Source organism: Naegleria gruberi, assembly GCF_000004985.1.
Source record: "Naegleria gruberi genomic scaffold NAEGRscaffold_48, whole genome shotgun sequence".
Lineage (NCBI taxonomy): Eukaryota > Heterolobosea > Eutetramitea > Acrasida > Naegleriidae > Naegleria > Naegleria gruberi.
In genome coordinates this window covers 174,557-189,331 of record NW_003163279.1, presented here as the reverse complement: position 1 = coordinate 189,331, position 14,775 = coordinate 174,557, and the positions used below count along the sequence as shown (strand labels likewise).

Below are 14,775 nucleotides of genomic sequence, written 5' to 3'. Positions count from 1 at the left end.
CTGGTTCATCTTGTTGGTAGACCTCACACATACTTTCATGGATGTTGTTCATTGACTACTAAAATTATCGTGTTGAAACTCTAGAGTTGAGTTCCGAGCAACGAAACACACTGCTCAACAAATCAACACATGAAAGATGATGAGTAGAACAAAGAATGATAGTTTGATTTCACACATAAATGTTGCACTTCTATTCTTGCATGTGAATAGGAATTATTATCATACCAATTTATTTATTTGAGTTATTGATTGGGTGGTGGTTGATCAATTTATTTGATGAAGATGAGGATAATTAAAATTATCTAAATCTAAATTATTATACAGAGAGAATGAGTGGTGCAGTGATCTTGATATTGTTTCTGGTTAAGTCTTTTGGTGGACCTTAATAAACTCTTTCATGATATGATGGTTTCTCTACAAAGCCTCTCAGCAGAGTTTCGGACTTGTGTCGAGAGTAAAGAATATGATAAGACACAATAATAGTAGAACCTTTTTGCGTTATCTTGTAACTATTTGTGGTGATAGATCTGTTCAGAGAACAGTAGTTTTTCCATTAATAAATCGAGAGGAATGGTCAATCAGGAGCAAACGAAAGCACAAAATGAATTAACATTCTTGAATACTGTAGATATAAATGAATACTTGTTCCGATAAGTTTTTGATCATTGATACATCTGACGATCATTCTTAATGATCTTGATTTTAGGCATATTCTGATGGAATTAAGGGTTAATATTATATTCTATGAAAATCAATCTCTTTCCGAAGGGTATAATTCAATAAGTAGCATATCAATTATGTCTCATCATCGGTTTAGAAATTATTTAAGGTTTTCCTTCCATCATACGGTCAATTGTTTTTCAATCTTGCTTGTGGTTGACAAGCTTCCCTTCCAACACGAAGAAAAAATCTAAAATAAAAATAAAAAAATGTCCAAAAACAAGAATTTGCTGGAGGAGGATGATGATTCACTCGATCAGGGAGAATCTAGTAGTGGAAGTGGTGATGAAATGGAGGAAAAGAAAAATAAATTAAAAAAGCAACCCGAAAGTGAAGAGGAAGAGGACGATGATGATGAAGACGATGACGATGAAGAAGATGAGGACGACGACGAGGAAGATGATGATGATGAGGATGATGATGAAGACGATGATGATGAGGAAAGTGAAGAAGAGGAAGAATACGAACCACAATTAAAATATCAGAGACTGGCTGGTAGTTTGCCAAAAGATATTTTCGGTATCGAAGGAAATTATGCCAGTGCCCTCGTGGTTGGTGAAAAGGTAAGATTAAATATTTATTATTATTCTAATATTAATATTATTTTAATAGTTTCTTGCTTTGGGAACTCACTTGGGATACTTGTACATTTTGGATTTTGAAGGAAATAACAATCAACAACAAAAATTCAGACCACACGCAGAAACAATCAACGATCTTACAATAGATAGTACTGGTGAATATATTGCAAGTTGCAGTAATGATGGTAAAGTGGTAGTGTACAATATTTATTCTGCCCTTTATGCCAATATGCAAAATCCTACAGTTCATAAAAAGATCCTCGATCCTAATTCCGATGCTAATACAGTCATAACAGGAAATAGTATGCTAACAAATGTAGCCTCTTCTATTTCAGGAGGGTCTGGAAATGCACAGGAAGGTAATTTAATGGAATTTTTCTTCAATAGACCAATGAAATCTGTTGCTTTGGATCCATTATATTCTACAAGGAGTGACAAGTCTGTAATTAGTGGTGGAAAAACTGGAAAATTAACAATGAAAAGGAAGGGTTGGTTTTCATACAAGGAATTAGTAATACACAAAGATGAAGGAGAAATTCATGCTGTGAGATGGTTTGGAGATTTTATTGCTTGGGCCAATGATTTTGGTGTCAAGGTTTATGATATTGTTTCTAATCAGAAAATTACATATATTTCACGTTCTTCATCAGCACCTAGACCAGACATGTACAGACCTTGTCTGACTTGGTGTCAACCAGATAGGTTTACAGTTGATAACAAACAATCTGACAATAAGGATTCCAAGAGCTTGGCTCAACTTTTAATTGGTTGGGGTCAGAGTGTAACTTTAATTGTAATCAAGGAAAGAAGAAATGCAAAGGAACAAAAATCTCAAAGATATGTGGAAGTTTTGGCAATGTTTGAGGTCGAGTTTTACATTTCTGGTATTGTTCCATACTCAAATGAAGACAGTCTTCTCATATTGGCATATGATGAAGATGAAGAAAGAGATGAGGACAATGCTAATGAGAAGCCAAAGAAGAAATTGGTTGCTCCAAGACCAGAATTGAGAATTATGGACTTGAAAGGTGAAGAAAAATCATGTGATGCTCTCTCTATCAAGAATTTCGAAAGTTACTTTGCTACTGACTATAGATTAGAAGCATACACTTCTTCTGTTGCAACTCCATACCGAAATGAGCAAGAAGAAGTGTACTATATCCTTTCTCCAAGAGATATTGTTGCTGCTCGTCCAAGAGATGATGACGATCACGTCAAATGGCTCATGCAAAAGAACAGATACCTTGATGCTATCAAGTATTGTGAGGCTAATCAATCCAAACTCAAGGATATTTCCATGTTAGATATTGGCAAAAAGTATTTGAGATACCTGTTGGAAAACAAGCAATACAAAGAAGCAGCTCAAATGGTCCCGAATGTGGCTGGTGTTGATGAGAATTTGTGGGAGGAATGGATTTATTCCTTCATTGATTTGAAACAATTCCATGTTATTATTCCATTCATTCCTATTAGCAAACCAAAGTTGAAGGATGCTATTTATGAAATGAAATTGAATTACTTCCTCCTTAACTCTCCTGACCTCTTCCTCAAGTGTATCAAAGAATGGCCACAAGATTTGTATAATATTCAAAATATTACAACTGTAACCTCTGAAAGAATTTTGGTTCTCGAACAAGAAGCCAAAATTGCCACTCTAGAAGGAAAAGAACAAGAATCCAGAGAAGCCACCAGAAAGATATCCCTCTTACAAGAGTCTTTGGCAAACTTGTTCATGTATGAAAAGCACTATGACAGAGCTCTTGATATTTACTTTAAGCTTAAAAGATCAGACGTTTTCGAGTTTATTCAAACCCACTCACTTTTTTCCTCCGTGCAAGATAAAATATTGGACCTGATAAGTTTTGATGAAGATAGAGCTTTGAGATTGTGTGTTGAACATCATGAAAATATCATGGTCGAGCAAATCATCAAACAACTGAAGAATGAAAGAGTTCAACTCTTGAAATACTTGGATGGCTTATTTTACCATAATGTACAGAATTTCAATCGTGACAGATACCACATTATTCAAGTTGAGTTGTATGCAGAATTTGACTCAAAGAGACTTGTTTGGTTCTTGGAACAAAGTCAATCCTACAAGATTGAACAAGCTCTCAAGATTTGTGAACAACATTTAAATAAGCCAGTACTCAAGTTTTTCGAATACTTGTACAAGAGAGATACTGTACCTGTATCAGAAAAAACTGGCAGAAACGAAGATCAAGATGACTTGATGGACGATGATGAATCGAGCTATACTATTGCCACCGAGTTTGTTCAATACGAAAAGAAGAAGAATATTAATACCAATGATGATGATGCCTCTCTAGAAGAAAGAAACAAACAATTGTACAAAGGAATCGTTTATTTATTAGGAAGAATGGGTAACACCAACGAAGCCCTGGCATTGATTATTGACAAGCTTGAAGATGTTACTTTAGCTATTGAATTTGTTGAAAAACAACCAGATAGCGAATTGTACCAAAATTTACTCAATAAGAGTTTAAAAAAGCCAAAATTCATTTCTGGACTTATGGATCACATTTCTGAGCATGGTTCGGATTATATTGACCCATCTGCTCTCGTAAGAAAGATTCCAGAGCAAATGGACATTGAAGGACTCAAGAAGAAGTTAACAAGACTCATTACTGATTTTTCACAACAGAAAACACTTCAAGAAGGTTGTCAGGAAATTCTCCAAGCCGATCTTAAACAACAAAGTGCTCAATTATTCAAACAACAAAGAAAGGGTGTCAAAGTTAGAATTGGTGGCAGATGTGCTCTCTGTGGGCAAAGGCTTACAATGACAAAGGAGGACAATATCATGTTTATGAGTGGTTTTTACTATCATTACAGATGCTACTCTGAAGTGGTTGATGTTGGTGCCAATAATAAGGATCAAGAATCTGACAGTGAAGGTACATCTACTAGTAATCCATCTGAATCCCATAAGAAATTGTACTGTGTCATTACACATTCTAGAGAAAAGAAAAACACAAGGAGAAGGTAGTTTTAAATTATTACAAACAATTAAGTTATTACAATTCTGTATTCCCAAACCTCAATAAAGAAGTTATATTAAAAATAGAATTCTGTATTCCCAACCTCCTATAAGTTGACAATTTTAACATGACTATTATTTTCGCCACATTGAAAAAAAGCATCCACCATGAAGAATACCCACTTTTCAGTTACTGATTTCAATGTTTTGGATTTGTTCTTTTCAGAGCTTTTAGCAGAAGACAGCACCAGAATGGCCACAACAGGAAACGCAACCCCCACACATCCACAAACTGTTCCAAACACATGCAACACCAGTAACAGTAGACATGCAGAGCATGTCTTAGCTCCAAACATATTAAGAGGAGAATCTGCACACCAACAAACACATATCGAATGCATGTCACTTGCGTCAGAAAATCACTCTGAAACCACATCCAAGGAAACATACAATACAGCAACTAGTGAACCATCTACTTCATCTACTACACATGCCATTTTCAATACATTTGAACAACAACCACAACACAATAACAAGAGAAAGTACCAAGAGAAATCTGAAAAAACCAAACGTAAGAAACATGTAAGTGAAGACGAAGGTTCTGACAGTGAGGAAGATGGAGTCAAGAGAATATCATCATCTGCCACCTATTTAGAATTGGAACCATCAGGAAATAGGAAGAGAGAAATTATAATATCCATTTACAAATCAAAGAGAAATAAATTTGGACCTAGAATGAGTGATGAGAAGGAATTTGTTAAAAAGATGAAGATGGTTGCCAATGTCAAGGAAAATGCTGTTTCCTACGTTAATACAAAAGGTTTCCTTACAAAGCAGTTCCTTTTACCAACATGTGAGAAGACAAAGGTTTCTCTTTGGGTTAAATTTGAAGGAAGTGATGAGTTTTTCAATGTTTATTGTCAAACTGGAAAGGGAGAGATCTTATTGATGAATCTCTTAACTTTTGATAGAAATAATCACATCAAAAATTACAATCATGTCAATCTCAATAGATATAGTAATGCATTTGTAAAGCCAGAGTGTGAATTTATTGAGGAATGAACTGTGGCTTTCGAATATTTTCAACCAATTATTTAAACCAACAATAAACCTTGAAAACTTCCCAGATTTATAGCTGCATTCTATATGTAAAATAAAATCATTACATGTGTACATGTTCCCACTTTCAACACAAGCATTGCAGAATTGAATACGATCATTGTGTGAAGTATTACACAGTGAGCAATTGAAATGGCTCCCAGAAAATAGTTTAACAAATTTCCAAGGCCTCTTTTAGAATCTCCAATCTGTTTTTCACAAGAGAAAATAAACTAGTGATGAAGAGCAGTTTCTAGAGTCATTTTTTTGTCGAATTGAATCTTACCTTAAGAAGAATGAATTATCTTACTTGATGATATTCATTCATAATATTCTAATTTACTGTTGTATCAGTTTCTTGATCTTTCATGATTTGATCATAGGTATATAATTGTTCACTCTTTGGACTTGTTGATGCTGTACTTTCAACTTGAATATTCTTTGTAGAATCTGTCTTGCTGTGTGGTTCCCATCTCAGTTTAACATGGATCATTTGATCTGTTTTGGATGGTATTGTAAATGTTTGCATGCTCATACTGGCAGCCTTGACAGAAACATTTCCAACTCTTGATGAACTAGTATTATGGATACCAGTGACCTTTTTGAGATTGGTTCCAATATCAACCATTGAACCTACAATGGTTGGAGATGACTGTTGAGAAATTGAATCCACTTGAACGAGACTTGTACCCGAGAAGATATTGTTGAGTGCATTGATGCCTGTATCAGAGTGCTTGCTCGAGGGACTTGGACGAGCAATATCCAAAATTCCTTTTGGAACTACCAATGGTAACCACAAATCCAGTTCATCATAATCTTTAAAGTTCAAATCACTCAATTCCAATTCACATTCTCCTAATAAAACTGGAATAAGTTGATGTTTGGAATGATAAACCTTCAAGTCCAAAATTTGAATATCCATACTTGATACATAGAGTGCGAAAGATTCATGGAATTGAGGATTTTGATTTCTTTTAACAGTTTTGGTTTGATAATATCTATCCCACCAATTCCTATGCTCTACAAGGTCTGATCCTCTCAGCCCAACAGTGCAGTAAGAGTAGGCATGTTGAATTTTGAATACATCCACATAGGACAAATTAGAAGCCTCCAAAATCTCAACATGCAATTTACCTAATGTACAAAAATAACTCTTAGCTCCAAAAGCTTCAAAAACAATATCAAATAAATTGACACCCTTGAACAAGTTAACAAGAGAAAACTTGGATCCAATATCATTGATAGCTGCTTGCTTTTCGTCATCTCTCTTCATTCTTACAAAGGCTTTGGATAATTTTTGAACCACAAAACTATCCAGTTTTCTAGATTGAACCAAATCCAACCATAAAATATCATTGGTCTTTACACCAACCGATCTCAGGAATAGTTCAGTAATAAATTGCCATTTCACCTTGGCTGTATTTGAAATTACCAATTCATCCTCTCTGAAAAAGCAATAGGATGAATCATTGTCAATTCTCCATGTTCCTTTCGAATCGTCCCATCTAAATTCACCTCCAACACTTGAGTACAAAATGTCAATTATTTCCTCCTTTTAATGTTGTACTTACCGAGCTGGCAATCTTCCAACTGTCAAATTATCCAAACTTCCAATCAAAGTTTTACCAGTAGCTGTCAAATCTCCATGCTTAACTCTAATTCTTTGCAATGCAAAATCCATTTGATGTTCTGGAGCAAATATGAAATTAAAATTGGCATCAATGGCCCACATGTAATTAGCCTTCTTATTTAACATGGAATTTTCCTTTGTAAATAAATCAGCAAGAGCAGAATCCGAATTGACTGATGTCCATTCAATATCGGGATAGCATCCTTTCAAAAAGTGATATGCTAAAAAGTCTCCAACATTATTAGTAATATTAATGATTGTATTCGATTCATTGTTAGAGGATTTATCCGATGATGAGGAAGTTGAAGAAGATGAAGAAGACGAAGAAATATTCGAATGTTGTTTTTGCTGTTGCTGTTGATAAGTGAGTTGATCTTGTCTAATTCTTGACAAGGCTTTTTCATTTTCTCTCAATTCTTCCTTGGATCCCTTCCAAGTATTAACTCTTTCAAATAATGTGGCACTCCTACTCTCCTCATTGTATACAATCTTGTAAATGACTGGAGGAGCATGATATGGTAATTCCAACTGGGAGTAGGTTACAGCTTGAGAGGCTGGTGTTTCCAATTTTAATTTCCTTTTAGCCCTCTCATAGAGTGAGTTTACTGGTTGTTGTGGTTGTTCTTTTACTTCCTGATGATGATCGTGAGCGTTGGCGTCTGTGGACATGATTTTTTAAATTTAATTTTAAATAATTAATTGATGATGATCAAAGAACAACTGTTGTTCCGAATCCTGAAGGAACTGATCAACTTTAAATTGTTTTTCATCCAATTAAAAATCTTATTTTCTTAATATCAAATTCTGGTACGTGGAGTCTCATCACATTCCTTAACATCTTTTCTTCACCTTGAAGGCTCTTTAAAAATCGCATTGTAGGTGCTTTATCAATTTACTACCCACCTCTCTCTTAGAATGTTTAACGCTTCTTAAATGTCACTGCAAACCGTAGTGCTTTGAAATATTACCTTTCATTTCTTAGAACGGAGAGAATACTGTAAAAATCTAGATAATTGTGCAATGTCCGAGGTTGACTTGGACCTATGTAGGGTTACATTACGCTGCTATCCAATCATTTCATGATTTTTAAACTGTTTACAATGTTTAACAATATTTGCAATAATGTTTGTTGAAGGAGATAGAAGGGAATATAAGGAATATGGATAACAAACTTTCAATGTTCATATGGGTGATGAAACTATGATAAAACTAGTTCATCTCAGATCACATCGATCATCCTTTCACCTTTTTAATAATGTATTTAGTCATTTAATCGTTGTAAATTGTTGTAACGGATATCGAATGGCAGTGCATTGATTGGTTCTTGAGATTTTTTTTCCAGGTGCCATGAACTTTTACGCGCCAAATGGTCTCTCCGAGGTAGCACTGCAAAAAAACCTTTGAAATTTGCGCCAGCTGCCATTTGGCTGAGGTGCTTTAAAATCCAGAGCAACTGCCAAACATCAATGTATTGAAAAACAAAAAAAAACAAAACAATAATCAAAATGGGTCTTTTAGAAGATAGTACTCCAAGATGTGAAGGTATGGGTTTGATCATCCTCATCCTCAACTTCCTCTTCCCAGGTTTCGGTACCATCATTGCTGCTTTCGTCACCAGTGAAAAGGAAAAGATGACCTCAACCTTGATTGTTGGTATCCTCCAATTGGTTTTGGCTTCATTGTGTATTGGTTGGTTGTGGGCTATCTGGTGGGGTTACAAGATTATGCAAGTTTCTGCTTAAATCTTTTTTAATTTCCAATAATAAATAATACAACTCACTTGTAAAACAAATATTACTTGTTCATACTCTTCTCATGTTTTATGTAGACTATCTTTGTGAAGGACATTGGAATCACTCGTTGTTCAACTGCTTTTTGAACTCCTTCACACAATGATTGTGTAAAATATCTCATGTGAATTGGCATCATGATGACATCTGGCTGTCATGTTTTATACAAACAGGGTGTGTGAAAAATTATTGAATCGAATATTTTCAAAATATTGATACATTCATCAGAGTAGTCTTTATTGTCTCCAATTCTTCATATACAAAACTGGTTTACTGCTACTTGTAACATATTGTTTAAAGGATTCAGAACTGTTTTCAACTTGTTTCATGAATTTTTTGAGGAGTGGATAATTACCCCACAAGTTATCTTCATCCAACAAAAAGGCTTGTTCTACCAATGCATCATACAAGCAAATATCAGCCCAAGAAATTGATGATCCGACAAGGAAGAGATCACGATCTTCCTTCTTATTTCCAACCAAGAATGATTCAAACTTGTCCAAGAAGAATTTCATCTTTCCTTCCTTCCATTCCTTCTTTGCCTGTTGTGTTTCCTTTCCACTGTAATATTGAGAGTAGACTTCAGTTCTAAATTCATCAACTCCCAACACGTATTGCAAAGCAATGGCTTGTTCAACATGAGAGGTTGGAATTAAACCAGCCTTCTTTGCCAAAAATTCACAAATTGCAATAGATTGTACAATGTGTGCAGTGGCACCACTGACATCATCCTGCACAACAAGTAATGGAACCTGTCCGAAAGGACACTTTTCCTTCAAATCCTTGTTGAAATCGGAGAAGAGATTTCTTGTGACTGGAACGCCACCGTGCACAGCTATGAGATAGGCAGCTTCACCTCTCTTTTTAATTTATCAAAGAAAGAAGTGTTAATTGAATTAATTTGAATTTTATGATGATGTGATGAAAATCAAAACCTACGGCTTGGAGGTTGAAATAATGGAGAGTGTAAGATTCTGGCATTTTAAAATATTATAATATTTTACCATATTCAATTTCCTTGTTGAATAATTGATCGGAGAGAAGGTTTACAACTTTTCAATATTGTTGAACCAAGTTATTGATCGAGGTTAGTAATGATAATAGAAAGGAGTTGGAATCTTTGTTGTATAATTTACAATTTCTGAATATATTGTAGTGTTACATTCAAAATGCTTGTTTGCTTATTACTCTATTACTCGATCGAGAGAGCTGAGGTTGTGTGGGTGATGAACATTATCCAGTAAACAACAATAGCGTTCACCGAATCAAATCAACCACCTCTTCTAAGGCGCTTTTCAAATTTCATCTCTTTTGTACTACAGCTAACGTAACTTCCCGCCAATGCCAAGGAGGGGCACACCAACAGAAATACATTGTAATAGGTCTAAGGAACAGTACCTACTTGTGTTGTTTCCCGCGCAATGATGAGCAGATGAACTATTTAACTGAAAACTAAGGCACTCTTCAGTCTCCTCAACAAAAAAAAACAAAACAAATCAAAAATACAAAATGGGTCTCCTCGAAGATAGCACTCCAAGATGTGAAGGTATGGGATTGATTGTCCTCATCCTCAATATCCTCTTCCCAGGTTTCGGTACTATTATTGCTGCTTTCCTCACTTCTGAAAAGGAAAAGATGACTTCAACTTTGATTGTTGGTATTCTCCAATTTATCTTGGCTTCCTTGTTGATTGGTTGGTTGTGGGCCATCTGGTGGGGTTTCAAGATTATGCAAGCTTCTGCTTAAATTTTAAGAAATTAAAACTTGAAATAAAAATTGCTTTATTGCAAAATGAATTGTCTCGTTGTTTTTAACGTTATGCTAATCACTAATTTAATTTTTAATTGTTGTATTGAAGTGATTTAACATCCTTTCATAAACTCAAAAAGTTGGTTTGAGATATTTGCATATTCTTATTTAACATCATGATGCTTTTTCTTTGTTAAATGTTTCAAAAAGATAAAAAGACTACAGCACCACAGGTTCCCAAGTTGTCTCCAACCTCAGTACTGATGTGGCTCGACGATGCTTAACTTCTCAAATCGGACGGGATGAGGTGCATTCATCGTGATATGGCCGTAGCCATTCATTATCTTAAATTGTGAAACATGAATCAGTTCAACCCTTCCTCTGAACTGCTTTGAAATTGGGTGTATGTAATCTAAGTTACAAATGACTTGTTTTTGGATGTTGATTATTATATTGAATAAATTTTACTCATGTTCACTATTCAATAAATAATTTTTTGACAATAATTGAGATAATCTATGATATTTTGCTAACTTAACCACCTCTCAATCTCAATACTAAATGCACAGTTGAATCCTTTTGAAGATTGTAATCACCAATAGTTCTTCCATCTTCCAATTGCTTACCGGCATAAATCAATCGTTGTTGATCTGAAGGAATACCTTCCTTATCAAATATCTTTTGTTTCATATTCTCAACAGTATCATTCGATTCCATTTCAATAGTGATTGTCTTTCCAGTTAAAGTTTTTACAAAAAGTTGCATTCCTCCTCTTAATCTCAACACCAAATGAAGAGTTGAATCTTTTTGAATGTTGTAATCATTAATAGTTCTGCCATCTTCCAATTGTTTTCCAGCAAAGATGAGTCTTTGTTGATCTGGTGAAATTCCTTCCTTATCTTGCACTTTTCTTTTCACGTTTTCAATTGAATCATTAGATTCAACCTCCAAAGTGATAGTTATTCCAGTGAGTGTCTTGACAAATAATTGCATTATGTTTGTTGTCCTGTTTCTTATTGTTTTTCTTGAATTCAAAACAGTTCCTTGCTTTTTATATTGTTTTGAGATGTATATATTTTTAGAAAGTAGTTCTTCTGCAAAGAAATTCTTTCAATGAACCGATTTTTGTTTCTGGACACAAACTTGGTTCATGTTTTGTAAGTATGGGCTGCAGCTGTACATGCAATAATGAATTTTAACTTGTTGTTCGTGAATTGAATGCAATTTGACTCTTAATGGTTTTGAATTAAAAGGTGATTATTGGAAAAATTTAATACTTGTAAAATGGTTTGGGTACAGCTATTCATTACTCAAAATCAATGTTTAACTCTATGAAAGGATATACCGTAGCCATTTATTGCCTTAATACAATGAATAAAAAATAAATTGAAAAAATGAAGGAATATGTTAAAGATTTCAAGTAACTAAGATTTTGTCTTTCAATGGTTAATTCGTTTTGTAATTTTAGACGGGAAGCCTGCCAGGAATATGGCGACTATCCCGCTACAGTCTTTGACTGTATGAACAGTGAAGGCAAGAGTTCTGGACGAATCTTGTTGTGTTCAAATAACAGGTTGTTGAAGAAATTGAAAAGGTTGATCACCCTTCTATTTATTGAACTTTTGCCACGTGAGTTGCTTGATCCAAATTTTGGTTTCTCATATTCTGATCAATTCTAAATTGAAACTTCATCTATTTCAAAACAAATTATTTTATTTACAATTTACTGAATTATTTACAAGTTGTAATTTACATCTTTTTCGATTTGGTAATCTTCTTATTAGTGGTGTTCGATTGTTGTTTAGCTCTCTTTTCAATTGAATTTTTAGAAGATCTTTTCACAGAAATTTGTTTACCATTTAAATTTGCATGATGATAATCAATATTATTACGATGTCTAGTTCCACTTATAATATTAGAAGTATCAATATCAAATAATGGTAATCTCTTAGATAAATCAATTGGTTTTGATCTTGTCCATTCTGTTTTTGTTGGAATTCTATCTTAGGAAGATGAAGAATTTGATGAGGTATTTCTAGCTGGCATTTTGCTCTTAGTGTTTGTTATTTAGTAACTTTGTTTTGTTGTGGAACTTTCATCATCCTATTTATAACTAATTTTGTGATTCTGATTTTTAGTGGATTTTCCACTCATCACAAGAAGTTTGAATTTTTCTATTAATATTTTGATGAAACAAGTAAAACTTCCAAATCTCAATCACTAAATGAGAAACAAACAATTCAAAAAGTGGTAATCTCCATTTAACTCAAAATTTTGTAAACCAAGGCAAATCATTGCAAATAAAACCTAAATCATTCACACAATATTTACAATAGTTCATAATGTTATTTATAACCTCTCAAGCTCAGTTAAACTCCTGTTGCTTTATCTAAGATTAAAAAGACTACAGCACCACAGGTTCCCAAGTTGTCTCCAACCTCAGTACTGATGTGGCTCGACGATGCTTAACTTCTCAAATCGAACGGGATGAGGTGCGTTCATCGTGATATGGCCGTAGCCATCCATATTCTCAAAATCTTAATATTGAAGAAAACAATGTGGTCATGGCCAAGCTTTGCTATGTCAATTAATAAAGTAGTGTAAACATTAATTACAATAATATGTCGGTGGTGAAGGAGCAAAATATATCAGTGAATTGAAACAGAGGATGAGTAGCTAGAATTTGCTTTCAAAAAAACTTTGTTTTCTTGTAAGAATAGTCGAAACAAGCACTTGGTTACCTTCAAATTGACCATCACGTTTCGGAATTCCCAACTCTACACAAAAAAATGCTTTCCCAACAAGAAGCTGATCAGCGACAAAAGCAACACCAACAATACTCAAACCTTTCCAACACTACTAGCAATATCAATAATAATTTCAGTAATAATAATAATAATGGAGTAACCATTGGAAGTGGTAATCAAATTTCCTATCATCATCAGATGCAACAACAACCATATATGAATGCTTCTTCTTCTGTTCCTTCCTATCCACAACAACAACAACAACACAATAATCAACAATACAGTAGTTCTGTTGTGCCACAACAATCAAATCAGCAAAGTTATGGATCATCATCTCCTATTAATCCTATGATGAATAATTCCTTCCAACCACAACAACAAGTATCATCATCAGCATCATCCGATATTCCAAATAATGTAATGATCAACAATAATAATCAACATCATCAGCAACCACAACCACAACAATGATGAATAATTCCATGGTGATGATGAATAACAATCAAAACTATAATCCAATGATGAATAATTCCATGATGATGAATGGTAATGCTTTCCGATCAGTTGCATCACCTCCATCCTTTTCACCAAACAACACTCCAACGAATAGTGCTGCCAATCAATCAATGCCTTCTTCCAATGGTACTGTTAGTGGAAATTATAATAATGGCAATCAACAACAACAACAAGCACTTGGAAATGTTGGTCATGGAAATATGAATCAATCCCACGATAATCAATCACAATATTCTCAATCTTCTGTTGATTCTAGATCTGTGAATAATTTCAATTTTAATGGTTCTACTAGAAATTCACCTCAACAAGCAGTTAATCCATCATTATCCTATTCCAATAATGCAAATAATTTGAATACTCAAACAGTATCATTTGTTCAACAGGTTGATAATTTATCTGCCAATTCTATTCCTTCAAATCAAACTTCACCACCAAATGAATTGAATGAAAAGGTTAATCAAATGGTTGCCCTATTGGAAAGGGAAGTTTCAGATCTCAGAATTAGAAATGCTGAAATGAAAAAGACCTATGAAGTTCAATGCAAGATTTTGGATACCATTACTCAAAAGTTGAATCAAAAGTACACTAGTACACAACTTCCATCTACTTCCCAACAGCAACAACAACCAATGACTCAATCTATTAATCAAGCCATTAATCAATCTGTTAGTCCAGTTTCTATGAATCAATCTTATTATAATGGTCAACCAGGAAATCAAAACAACATGTATCAAAGTAATTATCAAAATATTCCAACCTCTCAAAATACTTCTCAATATGGTCAATCTGTACAATATGGAAATCCAATGAATGATTCTCAATATGGAAATATGGGCTATTCTCAATCCCAACAACAACAATATTATAACCAAAATGGTGGATATCAAAATTAACATTGTAAAAATTATAGATAAACAATTATTAATTTATTTTGAACAATTGA

The 14,775-nt window shown here is 34.0% G+C and overlaps 8 protein-coding genes across 8 annotated transcripts; 5 read left to right on the top strand and 3 right to left on the bottom strand.

Moving 5' to 3' along the window:
• Nucleotides 1–929: 929 nt before the first annotated feature.
• Nucleotides 930–4,381, top strand: NAEGRDRAFT_81004 (uncharacterized protein; the record flags this gene model as incomplete). Its single annotated transcript, XM_002673215.1, has 2 exons — nt 930–1,283; nt 1,333–4,381. 2 exons carry the CDS (start codon nt 930–932, stop codon nt 4,309–4,311), a joined length of 3,333 nt encoding a protein of 1,110 aa, XP_002673261.1. The 3' UTR covers nt 4,312–4,381.
• Nucleotides 4,382–4,470: 89 nt separating this feature from the next.
• Nucleotides 4,471–5,364, top strand: NAEGRDRAFT_71692 (uncharacterized protein; the record flags this gene model as incomplete). Its single annotated transcript, XM_002673214.1, has 1 exon — nt 4,471–5,364. The coding sequence occupies one exon, from the start codon at nt 4,471–4,473 to the stop codon at nt 5,362–5,364; it is 894 nt and encodes a 297-aa protein (XP_002673260.1).
• A 370-nt stretch (nt 5,365–5,734) lies between these two features.
• On the bottom strand, nt 5,735–7,699 carry NAEGRDRAFT_71691 (uncharacterized protein; the record flags this gene model as incomplete). The annotated part of the gene is made up of 2 exons (XM_002673142.1): nt 5,735–6,923; nt 6,972–7,699. The coding sequence occupies 2 exons, from the start codon at nt 7,697–7,699 to the stop codon at nt 5,735–5,737; spliced, it is 1,917 nt and encodes a 638-aa protein (XP_002673188.1).
• An 813-nt stretch (nt 7,700–8,512) lies between these two features.
• Nucleotides 8,513–8,814, top strand: NAEGRDRAFT_82738 (uncharacterized protein). Its single transcript, XM_002673213.1, has one exon. It carries the CDS (start codon nt 8,536–8,538, stop codon nt 8,770–8,772), a length of 237 nt encoding a protein of 78 aa, XP_002673259.1. The 5' UTR covers nt 8,513–8,535; the 3' UTR covers nt 8,773–8,814.
• Nucleotides 8,815–9,025: 211 nt separating this feature from the next.
• On the bottom strand, nt 9,026–9,801 carry NAEGRDRAFT_81003 (glutathione S-transferase; the record flags this gene model as incomplete). The annotated part of the gene is made up of 2 exons (XM_002673141.1): nt 9,026–9,680; nt 9,760–9,801. The coding sequence occupies 2 exons, from the start codon at nt 9,799–9,801 to the stop codon at nt 9,057–9,059; spliced, it is 666 nt and encodes a 221-aa protein (XP_002673187.1). The 3' UTR covers nt 9,026–9,056.
• Nucleotides 9,802–11,103: 1,302 nt separating this feature from the next.
• Nucleotides 11,104–11,562, bottom strand: NAEGRDRAFT_44712 (polyubiquitin; the record flags this gene model as incomplete). The annotated part of the gene is made up of 1 exon (XM_002673140.1): nt 11,104–11,562. The coding sequence occupies one exon, from the start codon at nt 11,560–11,562 to the stop codon at nt 11,104–11,106; it is 459 nt and encodes a 152-aa protein (XP_002673186.1).
• A 1,796-nt stretch (nt 11,563–13,358) lies between these two features.
• On the top strand, nt 13,359–13,787 carry NAEGRDRAFT_71688 (uncharacterized protein; the record flags this gene model as incomplete). Its single annotated transcript, XM_002673212.1, has 1 exon — nt 13,359–13,787. One exon carries the CDS (start codon nt 13,359–13,361, stop codon nt 13,785–13,787), a length of 429 nt encoding a protein of 142 aa, XP_002673258.1.
• NAEGRDRAFT_59041 (uncharacterized protein) lies at nt 13,784–14,758 on the top strand (the record flags this gene model as incomplete). Its single annotated transcript, XM_002673211.1, has 1 exon — nt 13,784–14,758. The coding sequence occupies one exon, from the start codon at nt 13,784–13,786 to the stop codon at nt 14,723–14,725; it is 942 nt and encodes a 313-aa protein (XP_002673257.1). The 3' UTR covers nt 14,726–14,758.
• Nucleotides 14,759–14,775: the final 17 nt, after the last annotated feature.

Excerpts from the sequence above, each read along its gene's own strand:
- NAEGRDRAFT_82738 (XM_002673213.1), top strand. The coding sequence starts at position 8,536 with ATGGGTCTTTTAGAAGATAGTACTCCAAGATGTGAAGGTATGGGTTTG.